The following is a 19700-nucleotide window of genomic DNA, read 5'->3' on the forward strand; positions in this document are numbered from 1 at the left end:
TACATTATATACATTATATACATACTCTATATTATATACATACTCTATAAAATAAACTTCTCCTGTGTCTGTAAAAGCTTTTTCCCAATTTGGTGGTAAAGGTCCTAACTGATCCTCTGAAGCTTGAGTACGATTTTTATTGTTTTGTTCCTGATTAGATATTCCTGTATTTTGTTCAGAACCTGAATTATACAAATATGTTGGTGGAATACGATGATTAGTTTCATCATTTCCACTAATTGCTAATACCTCTTTATCCATACTTTCTCCTAAAATTACATATATCATAGCATATATAATAAAAATAATAAAAATATTTAAAAATAATAAATAATAATTTTTATACCGTCATTAGTATTATCAATAGATGTTGTATCTTCTGTTCTTGTAGCCATTTTATAATTTCTTTAATTCCACCTTAATACCCTATTAAATAGTAGAAAAATTAAGTATGAACAATTTCATTTGCATGTTAATATTTTTTTAAAGTTAAAAATTTATTAGTTTTAAATGTAATATTTTGTAATATAATTAATAATAAAATTAAATAAGCAAAATAAAAAAAATAGTATAAATAGTACAACGAAGTACGAAATATATAAATTTCATAGAAATGAAATCAGGTAATAAACATAGTATCAAAATTAAAAATTATATTTCAATTATATTTCGAATTATGACATATTTTACAGTCAACATTCTAAAATATTTTTTATGTTTCTCTAGAATTATTTACTGGTAGTTAGTAATCACAATATCTCCAGATTGGTAATATTCAGATAACCGAAAATTACTATCAGTTATTTCAAACATTTGACAGATAAGGAAAACGAAAATGTTGACAATAAAATGTAGCTGACTTCTTGACACTATTATTTAAATGCCGATATTGATACGATATTCAAGATCGGACAGGTGTTCGTAATAAAATTACATAAAACTAAAGAACACGACACACGGCGGACGTGAATGCATTCTTACAAATGCATTCACCCGAGAGAGTCTGTGCGTAGCCCACATATCGCGCATCATTGAATGCAACTTTCTATCTAGAAAAGTAACGTCGATTGATCTCAACGTAAATAAAACTTCTTGTCACAGTGAAAGATTCAATAAGAGTTTCTATTTTTTTTGGTATAATGACACATTATTTTCAATATCTTTCTACAATACTAATGAACATAATTGAGCTATATGAAATTCACCAAGTAGAAAATAATGATAGTACAAACTAGAAAAGTATCTACATACTTTGTAGATACTTTTTTCATCGAAATCTACTTACATTGATTTCTTTCGATATAATTCCCGATTGATTCAATCATCGTGGTTCAGCCATAAAAACAGGCTGAAATATTTCAACACTGAATCACTTTGGGATCGCGGAAATAATCATTTCGAAATGAGAATGGAGCGATACGTACTCACGTTTGTCACAGATCTACATCACGTATTGCACTGCACGCAACTGAGGCATTTAACTAACATCTATATTCAGATACACCTTGCGGTTAGATTATGCACTAGTATATGGCGCGAAATTCAATCACGAAATTTATTCAGAAGAATTTAATTTATATTAGGAAAATGTACAAAATATGATTTTAATATATATATATATCTATGTATGTAAATATTATTTTTAATTTATTTTTATATTGATATATGACGAAAAAATTTACAATTTATTTATCATCCTATCATTATAAAATAATTAATATTATAAAATAAGTAAAGATAGCAATTTTCAGTCTATCTTACATAATATTTATAATTGAGTCGATTAAATACAAAATAATATTTTCATAATAATTATATCAAGTTAGCGAATGTATATTTTATATTCCGAAAAAGATACCATTTCAAAGTTGAATAAAATTGTAATCATCGATGATCTTATATCTCTTTTCCCGATAGTGTACCAAATCATCCAAGAAAAGCAAACTGCTTTCGTTATGCAATTTTGTAAGAACTGGAGGTAATGGCGTTATTCCAGCAGTATTTGCAAGATCATCATAATAGCAATCTTGCTTAAATCCCATCATATGAAAATGTCTTTTTTGCAGACCCTCTTTTTTGCGACTTTCTAATTCTTGTGTTTCGTCTTTCAGCATATCTGTTTTAGGAGGAAAGTCCTTTTTTCCTGACCAATATCGTAGAACAAAACGGACCTTGGATCAATAGATAGAATGATTCATACTAAAATAGTTCTTGTACCTTATTATAATATTATTTTTTTTTTTAATCGCACCTGCAAATCGAACATGCTGAAGGCACAAACATAAAAGGGAAGACCAATCAATGCAAGGGTGGGATTTTCAATCGATATCAAATGCTTCCATAATGGTGTCACCATATTAGAATCTACCCGTACTCCACATTTTTCACTCAGAAAGGGGAAGCTATATTTATATCCTTTGATAAAAAAGAAAAAAATAATTAAGTTATTTTATAAAAAATTAAATTGATAATTACCTGTACAATAAAATATCGCATCAACAGATTCATTAGTATCATCTTTAAAAAGAACACCGTGCTTAGTCAATTCTTTTACATCTGGTTTCTAAAAAATTATAATAAATTGAAATAATTTTATATTTTTTATATTACATTTATTTTTTATATTACATTTGCATGCATCATTTACTTGAATAACATTGTCAGGAAATACAGTGCCTATGGGATCCTTCAAATGATGACTCAAAATTATTCGTTTCGCTTTCTTCGATATTTCCAAAGCTAAATCCATTCCTGTTATTTATAAAATCATTTTTAAAAAATGCTTTTTATATATATTTCCTTTTTCTTATATATAAAATTATATTAATTATATTAATTATATTTATATTATAATTATATTAAAAATTATATTAAATTATATTAAATTATATTAAATTATATTAATTATATTAAATTATAATTATATTAAAATTATATATAAAAAATAAAAGACACAAATAATATTACCCGAAGGTCCGGCACCAAGTACAACTATAGTTTTATCGGTAAAAATATCTGGCACCCTATAATCGTGACTATGTAATTGTTCCCCTTGAAAAATTTTTTGACCTTTCAAATTTGGTATGTTAGGTTCGAAGTAATGACCATTGCATATCATAACTGCATCAAATGATTCTTCTAAAATGATATTCCTTTTTAAATCTTTTACTTTGATCATCCATTTTCGATCTCCGATTGATGGTTCCACTAGTTCAACATTATGAAGAAACTGCAAAAAAACATGTATCTATTAGATATCTATTGTATATCTAACATTAGACAATATTGTTAATAAATTATATAATACCTGGATATACTGACGGAGATTAAAATGGTCACAATATGAATTTAAGAATTCAAGTATTTGCGTTCGAGTCAAGTAACTGTCAGGATTATCCGGAACAGGATAATCAGGATATCCCATCACTTCTTTTGGAAGATTTGTTCTGAAAACAAATATCAAATATATTATTAAAAAATAATATAACAATGCATTAGACATATCTTCGACAAGATAAATAAATAATTTTTTCAACTTCTTTTTATAGTTGACTTGCCTTAAATTTTTGTACATACTAGTGTGTATTGGTAAACCATATCGATCTAAACCTGTTTCTTCCCTGTAAACCCATGTACCGCCTACTTGATCTGTTTTTTCGTAACATATTACTTGAGTATCATATGAATCAGAAGTACAATGTCGTAGAGCAGCAAGACCAGCGGATCCAGCACCGATCACGGCGATCTTCATATTTAAAAATTTGTTAAAAACTGTAAATTTTAAAATGCACTTGTTACTAAAAATTCTTATAATTTCTTATATTTTAAGATAATTTTTATCTCTCGTTCAAATAATAATTGAATAGTAATAAAAAAATTTTATTTAATTTAAATGTTACTTATAATTTTCAAAAATAAAATATATAAATTCAATCGTTCTCGATATTCCTGTAATATTCCTGTACGTACACACGATCAAATTACAAATGGGAAAGGTGCAACGATTGAAAGTTGTACCAATGCGAACATTCCTTCTTTTTTTCTCTTATAGAACACTTTCCTTATTACCGCATGACTTTCCTGCGTTGAACAGCAAAATTATATTGTACCTCAATAAATATAAAGAATTTGGAACAGAATACAAAAAGCAATTTTTTCCATAAATTTCTCATTCACATATCACTATTATATATTTAACAAGAAAGCAAATAGAAAATAATATGCGTTTCCAGATTAATTTTGTTCAATGAAGTTTGAATAGTGTTAATTAATATAGTATACTCACAAGTAACAAGAAAATAATCGTAGATTAGAATAAAATTGTAACAATATTGATATATTGTGATCAGTGAAGAAATACGAAATGATCAGTCTTGAAATAATCAGTTGAAGTATATCATTCGAAAAATGACTGTTACTGATAACAAGGTCATTGTGTTCTATACATTTCTATATAAAAGATATACATATAAAATACTACTACGAAAAATGAGTATCAAGCCTTGTATATGCCTTCTTTAGAAATCTATCGATGCATTAACCATAAATGATTAATGAATTTTTAGAATTTCATTATAGTCTTATACTATTAGTAAAATTTTTTATTATATATTGGATATACATATATTAATAATTTAATAAAATTATATAGCAAAAGATATTATAATATAATAATTAATATTGTATAATAAAAAATAAATATACATTTGATAATATGAAAATTATAATAGGATTTTTATAATAATTTTACTTCATAATTTCTTTTCTAATATTACTTTATAATTAAAATTAATATTTTCATAATTTTTTTCGATATTATTCTTATAATATATTTATTATTTATATATGTTTTTATCATAAATTTTTTTTTAATTTTCTTAGTAAACAAATAAATATTATATTTTTTTTAAGTTTAAATAATTTATTTTATTTTTTTTTTTTGATATTGTGTCATAAAATTTCAAATATTTAATAGATAAAAGAGATAAATATTGATAACAGCATTTTTAACATGTCTTTTTAACATATTGAATGGATAAAGTTCTATAGAAAGTATATATGTGACAAAATTTTTAAATTTAATGCTATCCATAATATTTTATAATAATAATATTTTAATAATATTTAATAATATTTTAAAAAATAATTTACAATATGTGATCTTTTTGAATATTTAAATTTCATTTATATGTGAAATTAAAAAATTAAATTATGAAATATAATGAAATATGTATATAAATATATTTATTAAATATATTTTGTAGATGCAATCAAAGTTTAAAAATATAAAAATTATTTATGAATTAATATATTGTTTATAATCTTTTATTAAAGGTATTATAAACTATATGATATTAAATATCTCTTGCTATTCAATAACAATTAGTATCTGAATTAATTGTTATTGAATAATTAATTAATTTAAATTAATTGCATGTTTTAAGAATGTTTTATAATGCTTTACAAGATAACAAATTGCGAAAAAATAGATTTGACAAAAACAGCAATATTGGATAGTATCATTTTTAAATAAAATATCACAAAATTTCTTTTTGATTTTGTTATTAGACTTTCATTTGTTTAAATTTCAAAGCTATCGTCGCGCGGTGTTTTGTGTTAAAATACTTGTATCATATCACAGAGTATATTACAATATTATAGTCACAATAGTATATTATAATATATTACAATATATTACAAGATTGTAATCTCATAGAAATACATTGTAAATATACATATTTTTTATATTAAAAATTAAGATATATAATTTTAAAAGAGAAACGATGAAAGTGTAATCAATTGAAAAGATTTCGTACTTCGTTTATAATTACGCGCCAAAAGCAAATACAAACAAAAGAAGAAAGTAGAAAAAGGATAGAGATAGATATAAAAATTGTAAAATCAGCGCCATCTCTTGAGTGCCACAATACATAAAATTCAAATATAGAAAAGGAAAGTAAATAGTAAGAGAAAGATAAAAATAGAATAAGAATTGACTGTTAGTACCATCTCTTGAATGCTATAAGAAATGCTTTCTAAAAATATTCAAAAGATGGTACTAACAGACAATTTTTATTCTATTTTATCTATCCTATCTTACCTTTTGGAGAGATGTTTTATTATTCAAGAGATGGCGAGGATAATCAATTCTTATTCTATCCTTTTTTTATCATTTACTTGTTATATATATTTGAATTTCAATTACGGTATTAAAGATAATGCTGATTGTATTTTTTTCTATCTTTTTCATTTTTTCATGATTTATTCTTCTTATCTATACTTTTTTTGTAAATTTTATGCGCTAAAAAAACAATGCTAAAAACAATATCTAATTAAATTTTATTTTCTTTGGCTATTCTATCTATTAAATAATAAATATTCTATATTTAGCTTTAAGAGCTGCTATACTTTTATATGTTTTTTTTAATAATTTTTTGTCACTTTACTTAATATTAATAGATTCATGAATAAATTGTATAAAGTGAATATATTTAATTTTATTACTGAACATCACGTTTATTTTTTTTTTTTTATTTAATAAGACAATTTATTTAATTTTTATTTAATAATATTAAAAAATATTTCAAATAAAGGAATGTAGACACTAAAATTTATATAAAAAAGAAATATATTTTGAAATTTTTAACATAAATTCTTTTACACTCTGATAACAGTATTCTATTTACATATTTAATTATATAGATTTAATATTCATACGTTGTAAAGCCTGAAGATTAGTTTTTATTAAACATGATTAAGAAAAAAATTAAAGTATTTAATATAAAGTTATTTTATATAAAATAAAGATATTTTTATTTATTTTTGAATAATTTTATATTTAAAAGATAAATTTTTAAATAAATATTCATCAAATATTTAAACTTTGTTTTATATATAGACAAAATTTTTAGAATTTTTTTATAAAAAATGTATAGATTGTTTGTTATAATCCAAATTACCGTTTAGAATAGAGTTCAGATTCCCATTTATTTTTGTAGAGCATATATAATTGCATTGTAGCTCTTGCATCTTCTATTGAGTTATGTTCCCCTGTTTGTATTTCTTTACCTAATAATTCATGTGCTAGTTTCTTCAAACTAGGAGTATTTCCTCTAGATAATTGTCTGAAAGTTTTAAATTTAGAAGTATCTCGTAGATGTTTTCTTGGATGAGAAAGATATAATACATCAAAATCATGTTTTAGTGCATGACCAACTAAAATGCGGCCTCTTAAAATTTCTGCTACTTCTTTTTGAACAATCTCAAATTCTTCTCCATTTTGAAGATCATGAGGTCTAATTCCACTAACTTTAGTTCTATAATCTTGAACAGGTTCTCTTGGTTTTACATATTTATCATAAACACAGAAACCATGACGATTTACAATAGATACTCTAGCTAACATACTTTCAGTACCATCTCCTATACCTACCATTTCACAATCAATTGCTATTTGTTTTGTTAATTTCTTTTTACTTTCATCAAAAACTATTTCTTCATCATTATGTGATATTATATGATCCACATTTAATATAGATGAATAATGCTTTTTTCTTGATTTCTGATGTGGTGATGATTTTTTTTTAATATTCTCTTTTCCAGAATCTGGATTTAATGATGGCGAATTAAATACTAAATTTCTAAACATTTCCCAATTTCGACCAGACGCATTACGCTCCGTATATGGAGTCATACGCTGAGTATTTTTATTATCCTTTTTATCCATAGTTCGCTTACTAATAGATTTCTTAGAACGGCATTGCTTTTGCTGTTCTTCGTTTTTCCTAAAAAAAAAAAAAATAAAAGTTAATAAAACATCATTATGGATAAATGTATTAAGTACTTATTTGTTTTTACATTTTAGGTTACCTCTCCTACTTCTTCATTTAACACGTGTACAAAGATAAATAGTCATAATTAAGTAATCTAAAAGAAACAATACTTATCGAATAATAAAATATATTATATCTATTTTTGAACTAATTCAAAAATAAGTAAATTTTAAGTATAAATTATTATAAATTATTAAGTAATATGTCAACTTTAATATGGCGGCATAAATTCAAAAGACTTTTATATTTAGAAATGGATTCAATCATTCTTTTCTTTTCGAATATATGTAATTAAAGAAAGATTCCATAAATCTACAAACAAAACTTATATTCAAAAGATCTCCATTTAATAATGTTATAAATCAAGAAAATATTTTAGCACAAGAAAATATATTCATTCGATATTTATTTTACGGGTTCATATTTTCAAATAAGAAGAGGGGGTAACTAAAAGCAACAGCTTTGTTTCTATCCATTTGAATAATGTAAAAGTTTTCCTACCTTATAAATAATATTATAACGATAAAAAACACTGTAAAAATTAAAGGAATCATTATGCTAGAATAAATAGAAAATATCCTAAAATTTATATTTGTCGCGTTTATACTGACGGATTGTTTTTCTCAAAAGCTTGCGTAGTTTAACGGTTACCTTGTATGGAATAATACTGCATATATTTCAATTGTGCGTAAATTTTTGAAAGTTTAAAGAAATGTATGATGATAGTAATAATACAAATAAAGATACTTTTCCAGAACCTCGAAAAAAATTTTGGCTGGTAAGTTCTTAAATATTATCAAAGTTACTTAAAAATGACGCGTGATTAACCTGTATTAATTTAATTAATATTTAATGATATTAATTTTTTTGTTTTTTTTTTAATTTTATCTATTATACTTTTAATTTTTTATGATTATTTTAATTAGCAGATTATCAACGATTTATTATTTTTTATTATTATTTAATATTTTTTCATATTGTTTTTGTTTATAATAATAAAAGTGACATTTTCTAATGTTACGAATTAGCGAACAAGAAAACGACCAAAAAGTGATGCTATCAGTATCAATTCAATGGACATATCTATTGAATCAGATGTAATAAAAAAGAAAAAGAGAAGAAGGATTACAGAAGTGGCCAGCAGCATTTTTTCTTCTTCTACTTTAAGTAATAAACAAGGAAATAGTATTCATAGATCTTTCACAATTCAATCAAATGCAACAGACTTATCATTTGTGAATAATGAAATAGATACAGGAACATTAAAAATAAAGTATAAAAATATTATTAAATATATCTTTGTCATATAATTTAAGAATATTCATTTAATTTAATTTCTTATTTATATCTAATTTTTATCTATTTATATCTAATTTTATTTCTTAGACACAAGAAAAGTATTGAAAATTCTAATAATTTTACACTTAGAAGCTGGGTAGTTGACGTGGCAAATACAAGTACTAAGGATAGACCTAACTATGTTTTAAATAGAAAAGAAGTAAAAAAACAAGAAGCAATTTATGAATTGTATTGTGGAGAAAATGTATTCATTAATGATTTATGTGTTCTCAAAGACTTTTATTATGAGCCACTAATAAACAGTAATATTTTTACTCCTGATGAATTAAATATAATTTTTGGAGATATAACAAATCTTATTGAAATACATAATAGATTAAAAGATGAATTAATTGATTTAAGAGATAAATATGGATTTACAGAAACTGTTGGATCTACAATATTAAATTGGGTTAGTTGTAATCCATTCTTAATATTTAATTAATATAATTAAATTATTATTCAATTTTTTATAATTTATATTTTTTATATTTTTATAATTTTTATTATAATTTTCAGATTCCAATATTAACAAAACCATACTTAGAAAGATGTAGAACACAAATATGGGCAAAACATTTATTAGATGAAAAAAGATTAACAAATAAACGATTTCAATCATTTTTAAAAAAACGTTTAGAATCTCCACATTCTGTAGATTTATGGACTTACATAGATGTAGCAAGATCAAGAATTGTTAAATATCCTTTATTGATTAAAGAAATGCTAAGGCATACTGCAGCAACACATATAGATCAAACATATTTAAAAGAAGCATATGATTTAATATGCAATCTACTTAAAAATATAGACAAAATTATGGGAGATGAGGAATGCAAGTTGGCTCAATCAAAAATTAATATAAAACCAGATTATGATCCTACTAAATGTATTAAAAATGCGACAGAATTAATTACTCAAGGACAACTTAAAGATATAAGGGGAATGGTAAGAATATTTTGTGAAATTATTTTATTAATTAAATAAATATTAAAAAATTTATAATTATGATTTTTAGAAATTTCAGTGTTTTCTTTTTGACACGGCTTTTGCAATAACTCGTGGTACAAGATCTATAAGTAAGAAGTATAACTTATTTTATCCCGTTATACCTAAAGAGCAGATTTGCATAAGTACAGTTGAAAAATCTGATGTATCTTATGGATTTAAAATTGGAGATCATATTTTAATAACTGAAGATGACCATGGAAAAAGACATTGGATTGATTCATTTAATAAAATTTATAAATGCAGTATTAATTCACTAGAAAATGTAATTAATATCAATGAAAAGGAAAATGAAGAAATTTTGACTCCATCAAAAATAAATCGATCCTCTAGATTGTCTATAAATAAAATAAGTGAAAATCATCTTTCATTAACATTAAAGAGGAGTTTTTTAAAACGCAAACGTAGCAGCATTGGCTTTGTTTAAACATTATAATATAATTTTAAATTTCATTTTGAATTATTTCGTTATATTCAATACTATATACCATACTATATATAAATAAATGTAAAGATTTAGGTCATCAAAAAAATATTATATTTAATCATAATAGGAATATTTTTTATATTTTAAATTTGATTGCTAAATTATTTCTCTCAATATTTTAAATATTATATTCAATTTAAAACAATTTTGTTTATATTAATGAATATGAGTACTTATCTATGTATTATTTACATATTTTGAAAAATATATTATAAATGCTATAAAATTAAAAATATATAAATATATATATAAATGTATACATATGTTAATGCATGAATTAAATATTACTTCTAATAAATATGTACAAATATTTCTGATATTAATGTAAATTAAAAAGAAATGTATCAATTGGTGTAAATGCAATTTATATGTAATCTTATATAAGTATGTACATTTATATTTAAAAATAAAATTATTTTTGTATGAATATCTTAAAATAAACATATGAAAATCGAAAATTTGTATTCAAATTTTATTAAATACAATTTCATTCTGTATTGTATTAATTTATAGTAAAATAATTATCCACATATTTTATATTAAAATATTTATGATTTACTAGGTTTCATTGAATTTCCATCCGGATAACGCTTTTTAAAGGCTTTAATAAGTTGAGGATCAATCAAATGAACTCCATCTACCTGATTACCTAATGTGATCCAATTAGGTTGAACATTATGTGGTCGACCAAATAATTCTATCTTTCTCGTTCCTGGACTCATACGTTCAATAATTCCATAGATTTCATCAGGCTTATGACTGGTCGCACGAACTTCAGCTACAATAACATCACTATCTAAACCTCGATTAATTCTTGGATTTCCTTTCATACCGACCAAACAATGTTCTTTGCCATGATTTAACCAATGACCTGTCCTACCAGTTCTTATTATCCTTTGCAATTGATTAGTTTTTACCCATATGATTTCATCTACTCTTTCATATCCCCACAATTGTAAACATTCTCTACCAAGTTCCATTGCTCTACCTGTTACCCATAAAAATAAAAGACCTTCATCTTGAAGAGCAGGTATACCTAATTGTCTCATTTCATCATCTGACATGGTACCATAAGGCAATTCCATGTGAATGTCCCATGGAGGATCAGCCATTATAACAGCAAATTTACCCAATACAGTCATATCAAGATAACGTAAATCACATTGTATCCACTGTGGTGGATAAAGAGTCAATTCACTACCTAAAGATCCACTAGAAGCTGGACAAGAAGTATTATTACCATTTTTATTATCTATTGTTAAACCTTTATTCACTGTACTATTATTTGCATTATCTGTTTCATTTGATTCCTTTGGTTGAGTTGTTGGTCCATCCACTTCATAATGTACATATCTATATAATAAAATATTTAAATAAAAATATAATTAATAAATATTTCTTATAAATTAAAATAAAATTATAACATTTACAATACATACTTGCATGTATCCATATGAAAGCAAGTATTAAGAAAACTGCAGTCACCCAAGGATTCATCTGTATGACTTTGAATAATCTTTTTGAAATGAAGTTTCTTGCATTTTTCTGCAAATCCTGGTCCACCATTTAATTTAACACAATCTATTCGTGTACCATGAGGACAGAACTCCATTACTTGTGCTCCTCCTTGAGATCGAAATCTTTCAGCTAATGATTTCTCCTTAGATGTTTGCTTTGATAATAAATCTAAAATTTGCTCTCCAACCTTCTTATTTTCTTTCTCTCTAATAGTAGGCATAGATATAAGTGACATTATATCCTCTACATTTTTCTTATCTAATTTAGGCTGTTTCTCTGCAGGTCCATAATCATTTAATTCAGATGCAGATGTTTCTGCACTTTCTGGATTTTCAGTATCATCTGATTGAGATTGATATGACGATTGTGATTCTGCCACTGATAATACTGTATATCCAAAGACACCATTTTCTGTTACTTCTTTAATTCTGAAAAAGTTCATTCAATTTCTAATTTTTATATAAAGTATTAACATAAAATAGTGCAGAAACTTACTAACTTAACAATATCTTGTGCTGCAAACTTCTCCAAAATTTTATGAATATCTGAAGGACACACATCTGCATTTAAATTTTTACGAAGTTGATCTATTAGTTCTGCAGATGTAATTGGTAAATTGGGTAACGATTCATGTAGAATGCATAACACATCTCTTTCATATTCATTATGATCAGAACGATGTGAATGTCCTATTAAATCTGAAACATTCATTATATTTTTAGTATATTTTTAGTTTTATATTATATAAAATATTAAAAAATTATATTTAAAATTGAAGTCAGAAATATATTAAAGCATGTAAAAAAAATAAATGAATAAATTCAATTACCATTAGAAAGAGAAGAATCATTTGTCAAGGAGGATGATACTGGTGTTGTAGAAGTAAGAGTAAATAATTCATGTCTTTCGCGTTTCCTTTTCTGCAATTTTTCTCGCAAACTGTTTCTTTTTATTTTAATTGCCTGTATCTCTTCAAAAGCGTCTGACATATCTTCACGATAATATTTGTAAAAGAAATATTATACTTATGATAAGTATATCAAAAATTAAATTTAATAAAAATTCACAAATCAATCTTTTATATTCCAATAAAAAAAATTGATATTTACTTTTTAATATCGATAAAAACTGAAATATTTAATATATATATATATATAGGATATATATATTTCTATTTAAAAATTTCAGCATATATAAAGTGCTAACGAAGTAACATAACACTTTATAATATATAACCTAACTTGATCTTCACAACTTAAATAACCTAACTTGATCTTAACAACTTAAATAACCTAACTTTAACTGAGAAATTGAAAACACATAATAGATTTGTTAATTTGATAAGTACTTGAAAAGAATAATAGATAATTGTTGTAACTAAATTTGTAATAATAAATATTCTTAAGAATTTTGTTTTATTGTAAATGATAAAATGTCAAATACAAAAGAATTTTTTCTTTCGGTTACACAACGTATTTTTAGTAACTGGACTGCATTAAAAGTAAGTATTTATTTTTTGGAATATACAATATGATATACATGTTCTCGATATATATTATTTTTAATATATTTTTAAAATATTTTTAAAATATTTAAAATATTTATAATTTTTAAAATATTTTAAAATATTTTTTATTAGATGGCAGTGGAACATGGAATGGGTATAAAGGAAAGAGCAATAGATTTCTGTCCATATATGACAGAGGTTATGTATATGAATGGTTTGTATCTCATTCATTTCCTTATTATACCTCAATTATTTTTATAATTGATTTTTTATTTTTATCTTTAGAGAATTTGAATACCAATGAAATTGCTAATGAATTGGAAGATTACATGGATGAGCATTTTAACACAGAACTTCAAGATAACAGTGCAATGCAAGTAGCAGAAGAATTGTTAAGATTTTATCGTTATTGTATTGAAAATAATGAAAATTTAGCAATGACAGAACTTGAAAAGTTACCACCATTACAATCATGGATTATAACAAATGAATCTATAAAAAAAATTCAAAATTCTTGTACTATAGAAAATGATAGTTCTGAAAATGAAGAAGAAACATCTGTTTGTATGAAAGTTGCAAATGAATGGACAGAAGTAAAAACTAGACGAAAAAGATAACTAGTATTTAATATTTTAAAAGGTACTTTTTTTATTTTTTTCCTTTTTTTTTTACAAAAGAACAGATTAACAAAGAATATATAAACTACTGTTTTACAGTACATGTGCATTTTGTAATTGCAATGTATTCTAGAATTTTGTAACCAATTACTTATCTAAGCAGTCTTTGGAATATTGTCAAAATTTATTTGGCAGTTTCAGTTATTATTTCTAAAGAAATAAAAAAAATATATAAAATGTTAATAAATATTTTATAAATGATTTTTATCTTTTATAAAGTATTACCTTTCTCACTTTGAGATAGAGGAACATTACAATATCCATTTTGTTCTTTTACAACAGTTTCATTTTTTTCTTTTTTTATTCTTTCTTCAGGACCTAATAAACTTAAAATTACTGGTAAAAATAATAATCCATGAAACAGACCAAATATCACTACACAAGTAAATAACTGAAAAATTTTTATATAAAATTAATTTAATAAGAAAAATTTTTAATAAAAAAAAATAAGAAATTTTCAAATAATACCTTAAAAAAAGTATTGAAAAGATAAGCATCACTAGAACCTAGTAAAACAAATGCTAAAAATGTACTCAAACCTCCATTAAACACAGCTGGACCAATAATAGAAAGTGTTTCTATTGCACGTTCTATAAAAATCATTAAAATCGTTAATTTAATAATAATTTAATAATTTTTTTTATAAATATTTTATAAATTTATAAAAAATTCAAGACATAAAAACATAAGAAAAGAAATTATTTACCTTTTTTGCTGCCTTTTGCACGTATAAATTCTAATCCCATATGTGCTGCATAATCAACTGCTAGTCCCACACATAACAGAATCATAATGCTTGAGGACATTTCAATAGTTAAGTTCAAAAAATACATAGTACCTAATAAATCAATAAGCGTAAAGAATACGCAACAAATCACCCAAAATGATGTTTGTAAATTTCTAAGAAATATCAATATTACTACTCCGATAGTCAGAATTTCCAAGCCTAAATTTCTAATTAATTCTTCTCCTATGACCTATGAGAAAATAATAATTAATTCAAAAAAAAAAAAAAAATGAAAAAAAATCAGGATCTTTACTTTATTTGCTGTCCATGAAACATAATCAGGAGAAAAAATTGCTATATAATCATGTCCATGAGAAAAATTTATCGCTTGAATTGACTCTCTGATAAGTTGCATTGCTTGTATTTGTTCCGATGTTGTATTAATCATAACGTGTTGAATAGGAATTTGTGATGTCTGAGATAAATAAAATTATTGTTAAATCACACAGTTTATCGTAACAATCTATTGTAAATGTACTTCGTAATTCATCATTTTTCTACGAAAATATTTTATACGATAGCTGAATAGTTTGAAATTCTTTTTATAATATAAGATAATTATGTTTTACAATAGATTGTAATAATAAGTATATGTTATATAAATAGACATTTATTAATACCGTTATATTATATTCTCCAGCCGGTAATTTATCGAAATTGATATCCTTAATATATGCTTGACCTTCCTTTGTCAAAAGTAAAAATTCTGTCAAAATGTTATAATATTCTTCGCTGCTATCTATATCGCCTATAATAAAATATTAAAATTTAATTATTCTTAAATATTTTATTTTATATATAAAATAAACTTACCTTTATTAGTGACATTAAGCCATTTTTCATAAGCAATAAACCATGGATCAAGAGTATTATTATTAATAAATTTATTGTGTTTTAAAACTTCTACCAATTCAGAAAGAGATTTACGATCTTCATAATAATCTATGCCAGTCATATAAATTCCTACTCGTTTTCCATACTTTGGAAAATATTGCTTTAATTTATCATTAAACTGGATTGGATAAGAGTCTTGATTTAAATACCAAAGAGGATCGAAATTTTGCTCCAATTGAAACACTGCCCATGTATTAACGCATAGACAACTGGCAGTGATTAGCAAAATAATTACTCTTGTTGTAGTTTTGGTGATACCTGGACCGATATAATTCTCAAAGATAATTTGTTGCGTGTTCCTTTGACTACATTCGTTGGGTTTCCAATTTAGTTTTGGTCGACAGAAACAACCATCTTTGCGGGCTTCGAGTCTTTTTTCATCATATACGAGACAACTTACGAAGAATATGATTTCATATATGTATAAAAATAGAATTCCTAATGTGGCAAATGCATAGAAGGATCTTAATGTCGGCATCACAGTTGTAATTCCGAAAGCAAACGCAATTATGTTTGTGAAAGATGTCACTGTGATTGACATTCCTTAAAAGAAAAATAAGAGATAAGAAAAATATTACGTATTAAAAATAATATTACAAAATGTAAGATCATACCAGCCTGTTGAATAGCTTTAGCAATACGTATAGGAATTGCTGCGGATTGATCTGTTTCAGGAAGATTTATCAAACTTTGCATAATCACAAACATATTATCGACACCTATACCAAGCAACAGAAATGGAAGAATGGAATGTATAGGACCATAAGAATAACCCAAGTAATAGCATACTCCGTAAGAGGATAAAATCGCCTGACCAACCACAAACACCCCCATTATTGATAGATAAATTCGTTGTTCTAATGCATTACATTTACCAATCATAACCATTACATAGACCGCAATCAAAGATATTCCGCAACATAATACTGTAAGATTACTATTTAGTATTTGATGTAAAGAATCTATATAACTTCGTGAAGCTATCGCATGTATCTCCATTCCTGGAGGAAACGTGATATTTGAATGGAGAACTCGATTTATGAACTCTAATTCCCAATTGGCCGAGTTCGGATTAGATTTTTTTAACATCCAATTCAAAATTGTAGCATTGGCGCCTTTAACCCGACCTTTTTTATCATAAATAATACCGGAGAACAGAGGCGTAATATCTAATAGAATATTATCGTTGATCCTACAACAGATTAAATATATAAACATTTTGAAAGATAGTTCTAAGATATGTTTAATTAGAGACTCACTTGTGTTTGATTGCTTTGGTCACATCCTCAAGTACCTCTTTTTTTGTCAAATTACGAATATCTTTCATTAAACTAGTTTCCCAAAGTTGTATGACAGATTGATATATACATCCATTTTTTTGTATCTTATCCTTAAATTCTGCCAAGTTGGATCCAATGATCTCCTCGAAGATTTCCGTTGTATTCTCCACATTGAACCATGTGAAATATCTGTAATTCAGTGAGAATCTTATCTACAATTCAAATCAAGAACAAGATATTACAAATCACTAAAAATAAATTAATTTTTGTTACCCTGCACACACATCTTCCCAAGTATTATTATTTACCACGATAGATTTTACTGCTTGCTCTATTTTGCTAATCTGAAAATAAAAAAACACGATTCAACAAGTGATTTGATCTCTTAAAGATTCCAGCTCACAGATTCCAAATGCTAGGTAAATCTCGTGAGTCTTAAGAAATTTTGACAAGAATCATGCGTTAAAGTGGAAAAGAACCTTCATAAATACTCGTATAATTCATGATCGCCTATGTACCGAGCGCAGCACTTCCGGCTCTAAAACGTTGGGGGCTGTGACGATGATACTTTCGTATCGGAAATCGTCCCGGAAGTGTGTCTTCACCCAGGCGGCGTCGTTACGTATTATGGAATCTTCGGGCACAAAGAGCTCGATATCATCGAGCTCTTCCCTCCAGAAAATCAGTCCAGGCGCGCAGATACAATTTATGCAGAAACATACCAGCAACCACAGCCAGGGCCGTTTTCCAATGCTTAAGCCAATACTAAAAACAATATTTTATATTAAATTTTCTATGTGATAAAGTATAATAAGGATAGTAGTATTAGTTTAAAAAAAGTTTCTTAATGCAAAAAAGTTTTTTTATGTATTTTATTGAAAAGATATTTTTTTTTCTAGGTAAAACCATGGAACAGTGTCATTTGAGAAGTTTAAGATAATTTTATGCAGTGTTGCGTTAAGGCATATTCTTTATCAGCAAATATAGTCTACCTAACAATACATTGAATAAAATACAAACTGTTTCAATTTAAAAAAAAAATATCAATACATCAAATATAACAATTTAGATGGATCAATTTAGAAGAAATAAGTTCAGCTGATTTTTGATTGAGATATCTTACGAGTTTAATTAATAAATAACGAATGACTAAGTGTAAAAAAATTCATTGATATAATTGATTAATAAGGAGAACGATACTTAAATGAAATATTAAGAAAACACAAAGGGTAGCGCCAGAGGAACCGTTGGCCTAATATAGGCCACTTCGTGGAACGAAAGCGACCATCCTTGATTCAACTAATTAAGAGGGTCGCGATGATCTCACCTTAAGTGGATTAAATTGCACAAGGTTCAAGCCCCGAAACTTGACCACCGTTAATGTCATTATTCTACAATGAGATTTATTATGTTTTCATAGTTCGATCAATTGCCTATTGAAAACACATGCCATGGCGCGTGGAAGTTGATTGATCATAATTGCAATTCGAGCAACAATCACGAATTTCATTTGAATCGAATGAATCACTTGAGATTATTCATGTGGGATATTTCAATGTGAAAAACTTTAAATCAATGAATAATTTTTACAGAGATTTAAATTTTCTATTACTCTAATGAAGATATATGTCACAATTGTCACAATTTGCATTGTGGCAATTAACTTCTCAGTATGAAATTACCAATAAAATACATTTCAATGTCAGTTATTTAAAACGGACTGAAAACGAAACATTTCAATGTATAATGCAGAATTAAGCGCAAATTTAAAATCCAATGGAAACGAGGATATATTTCCAATAAAAAAACGTAATAATATTCAATTTACCGAAATCTCATCTATTTTTTCTCTTCAACAATTTTTTCAATTGTAAACAAAAAAGAAACAAAAAACTTTAATGAAACCAACAATATCAAATCAAGTAATTGTATGGAAAAAAGTTATGCATAGTTTATATAAAGCATAAAAATATATAAAAAAGAAAAACAAAAAAAAAGAGAAATTAATCTTAAACAACTCTAAGTTAAAAATATTTCTAAAAAAAAATATTTTCTTCTAAAAATAATCTGCTCACCGATAAAACAGACGATCTGAATTTAAATGAAGATCTAGTAACAGATCTTTCAAGCGTTTCCACATGTTGTTGGCGTTTCTTCCTCGGTGTGATTCCATCCTCGCGCTCAAGTTGTCCGATAGTTGAATGTCCACTGTAGAAGAACGTTTGTAAGCACACAGCCGAGTATGGCAGCATGCATGTGACCAACGTTGGAAGTAATCTGCCACAATTATATAACGTTCGGACCGAAGCTTCGCTTGCACGATCGCGGCTGATGCCATCGGGAGGATGAGGAGGAGCGTGGACGTCAGTCAC

The 19700-nt window shown here is 25.5% G+C and overlaps 7 protein-coding genes across 24 annotated transcripts in view; 2 read left to right on the top strand and 5 right to left on the bottom strand.

The window, feature by feature from the left end:
* The window catches only part of LOC102671382 (membrane-associated guanylate kinase, WW and PDZ domain-containing protein 1-like), a 6585-nt gene extending 5097 nt beyond the window's left edge, over positions 1–1488 (bottom strand). For 6 of the 7 annotated variants that reach the window (XR_004151465.1, XM_006622590.2, XM_006622589.2 and 3 more), the window contains exons 1-3: positions 1286–1488; positions 347–426; positions 44–269 (exon numbers count right to left, since the gene is read on the bottom strand). Coding sequence is in view for 6 of the 7 variants with exons in the window: in XM_006622590.2 (XP_006622653.1) it covers positions 44–269; positions 347–395 (275 nt within the window). In the remaining variant the exon portion in view is untranslated. Of the gene's footprint in view, positions 1–43; positions 270–346; positions 427–934; positions 1108–1285 lie in introns of those variants that run through there. The other variant, XM_031513749.1, reaches the window with a different exon arrangement.
* Positions 1489–1668: 180 nt separating this feature from the next.
* LOC102671991 (senecionine N-oxygenase-like) lies at positions 1669–4439 on the bottom strand. 4 transcript variants are annotated; one of them, XM_006622594.2, is made up of 8 exons: positions 4293–4439; positions 3558–3771; positions 3308–3446; positions 2968–3229; positions 2648–2751; positions 2476–2563; positions 2252–2415; positions 1669–2171 (listed from the first exon to the last, which is right to left on the bottom strand). In XM_006622594.2, the coding sequence occupies exons 2-8, from the start codon at positions 3749–3751 to the stop codon at positions 1863–1865; spliced, it is 1260 nt and encodes a 419-aa protein (XP_006622657.1). In that variant the 5' UTR covers positions 3752–3771; positions 4293–4439; the 3' UTR covers positions 1669–1862. The 4 variants fall into 4 exon arrangements, with proteins under 4 accessions (XP_006622657.1, XP_031369610.1, XP_006622656.1 ...); XM_031513750.1 differs by having other exon boundaries at positions 4286–4415; XM_006622593.2 differs by lacking the exon at positions 4293–4439 and adding an exon at positions 3970–4134.
* Positions 4440–6815: 2376 nt separating this feature from the next.
* On the bottom strand, positions 6816–8490 carry LOC102672459 (RNA exonuclease 4). 3 transcript variants are annotated; one of them, XM_006622597.2, is made up of 2 exons: positions 8334–8490; positions 6816–7784 (listed from the first exon to the last, which is right to left on the bottom strand). In XM_006622597.2, the coding sequence occupies exons 1-2, from the start codon at positions 8384–8386 to the stop codon at positions 6956–6958; spliced, it is 882 nt and encodes a 293-aa protein (XP_006622660.1). In that variant the 5' UTR covers positions 8387–8490; the 3' UTR covers positions 6816–6955. The 3 variants fall into 3 exon arrangements, with proteins under 3 accessions (XP_006622660.1, XP_006622661.1, XP_031369634.1); XM_006622598.2 differs by lacking the exon at positions 8334–8490 and adding an exon at positions 7879–8245; XM_031513774.1 differs by lacking the exon at positions 8334–8490 and adding an exon at positions 7882–7995 and having other exon boundaries at positions 6816–7787.
* On the top strand, positions 8272–10685 carry LOC102672315 (rho guanine nucleotide exchange factor 3-like). 2 transcript variants are annotated; one of them, XM_031513773.1, is made up of 5 exons: positions 8272–8610; positions 8835–9105; positions 9219–9582; positions 9690–10118; positions 10189–10685. In XM_031513773.1, the coding sequence occupies exons 2-5, from the start codon at positions 8906–8908 to the stop codon at positions 10603–10605; spliced, it is 1410 nt and encodes a 469-aa protein (XP_031369633.1). In that variant the 5' UTR covers positions 8272–8610; positions 8835–8905; the 3' UTR covers positions 10606–10685. The 2 variants fall into 2 exon arrangements, with proteins under 2 accessions (XP_031369633.1, XP_006622659.1); XM_006622596.2 differs by having other exon boundaries at positions 8280–8610; positions 8861–9105.
* A 334-nt stretch (positions 10686–11019) lies between these two features.
* Positions 11020–13433, bottom strand: LOC102672672 (N6-adenosine-methyltransferase catalytic subunit). 2 transcript variants are annotated; one of them, XM_006622599.2, is made up of 5 exons: positions 13293–13433; positions 13013–13174; positions 12683–12881; positions 12105–12611; positions 11020–12018 (listed from the first exon to the last, which is right to left on the bottom strand). In XM_006622599.2, exons 2-5 carry the CDS (start codon positions 13170–13172, stop codon positions 11214–11216), a joined length of 1671 nt encoding a protein of 556 aa, XP_006622662.1. In that variant the 5' UTR covers positions 13173–13174; positions 13293–13433; the 3' UTR covers positions 11020–11213. The 2 variants fall into 2 exon arrangements, with proteins under 2 accessions (XP_006622662.1, XP_031369632.1); XM_031513772.1 differs by lacking the exon at positions 13293–13433 and having other exon boundaries at positions 13013–13248.
* Positions 13371–14556, top strand: LOC102675338. The gene is made up of 3 exons (XM_006622618.2): positions 13371–13684; positions 13823–13904; positions 13976–14556. Exons 1-3 carry the CDS (start codon positions 13616–13618, stop codon positions 14305–14307), a joined length of 483 nt encoding a protein of 160 aa, XP_006622681.1. The 5' UTR covers positions 13371–13615; the 3' UTR covers positions 14308–14556.
* LOC102675023 (protein patched homolog 3-like) overlaps positions 14333–19700 on the bottom strand; it is a 6291-nt gene continuing 923 nt past the window's right edge. The window contains exons 2-13 of one of the 5 annotated variants that reach the window (XM_031513770.1): positions 19404–19605; positions 17847–18093; positions 17602–17672; positions 17308–17517; positions 16663–17240; positions 15968–16591; positions 15775–15902; positions 15408–15569; positions 15074–15344; positions 14836–14957; positions 14593–14758; positions 14333–14517 (exon numbers count right to left, since the gene is read on the bottom strand). In XM_031513770.1, coding sequence (XP_031369630.1) covers positions 14492–14517; positions 14593–14758; positions 14836–14957; positions 15074–15344; positions 15408–15569; positions 15775–15902; positions 15968–16591; positions 16663–17240; positions 17308–17517; positions 17602–17672; positions 17847–18093; positions 19404–19501 — 2703 coding nt within the window. In that variant the 5' untranslated portion in view covers positions 19502–19605 and the 3' untranslated portion in view covers positions 14333–14491. Of the gene's footprint in view, positions 14518–14592; positions 14759–14835; positions 14958–15073; positions 15345–15407; positions 15570–15774; positions 15903–15967; positions 16592–16662; positions 17241–17307; positions 17518–17601; positions 17673–17807; positions 18094–19403 lie in introns of all 5 variants that reach the window. The other 4 variants (XM_031513771.1, XM_031513769.1, XM_006622617.2 and 1 more) reach the window with 4 other exon arrangements.

The sequence above is a fragment of the Apis dorsata genome, unplaced genomic scaffold, assembly GCF_000469605.1.
Source record: "Apis dorsata unplaced genomic scaffold, Apis dorsata 1.3 scaffold_734, whole genome shotgun sequence".
Lineage (NCBI taxonomy): Eukaryota > Metazoa > Arthropoda > Insecta > Hymenoptera > Apidae > Apis > Apis dorsata.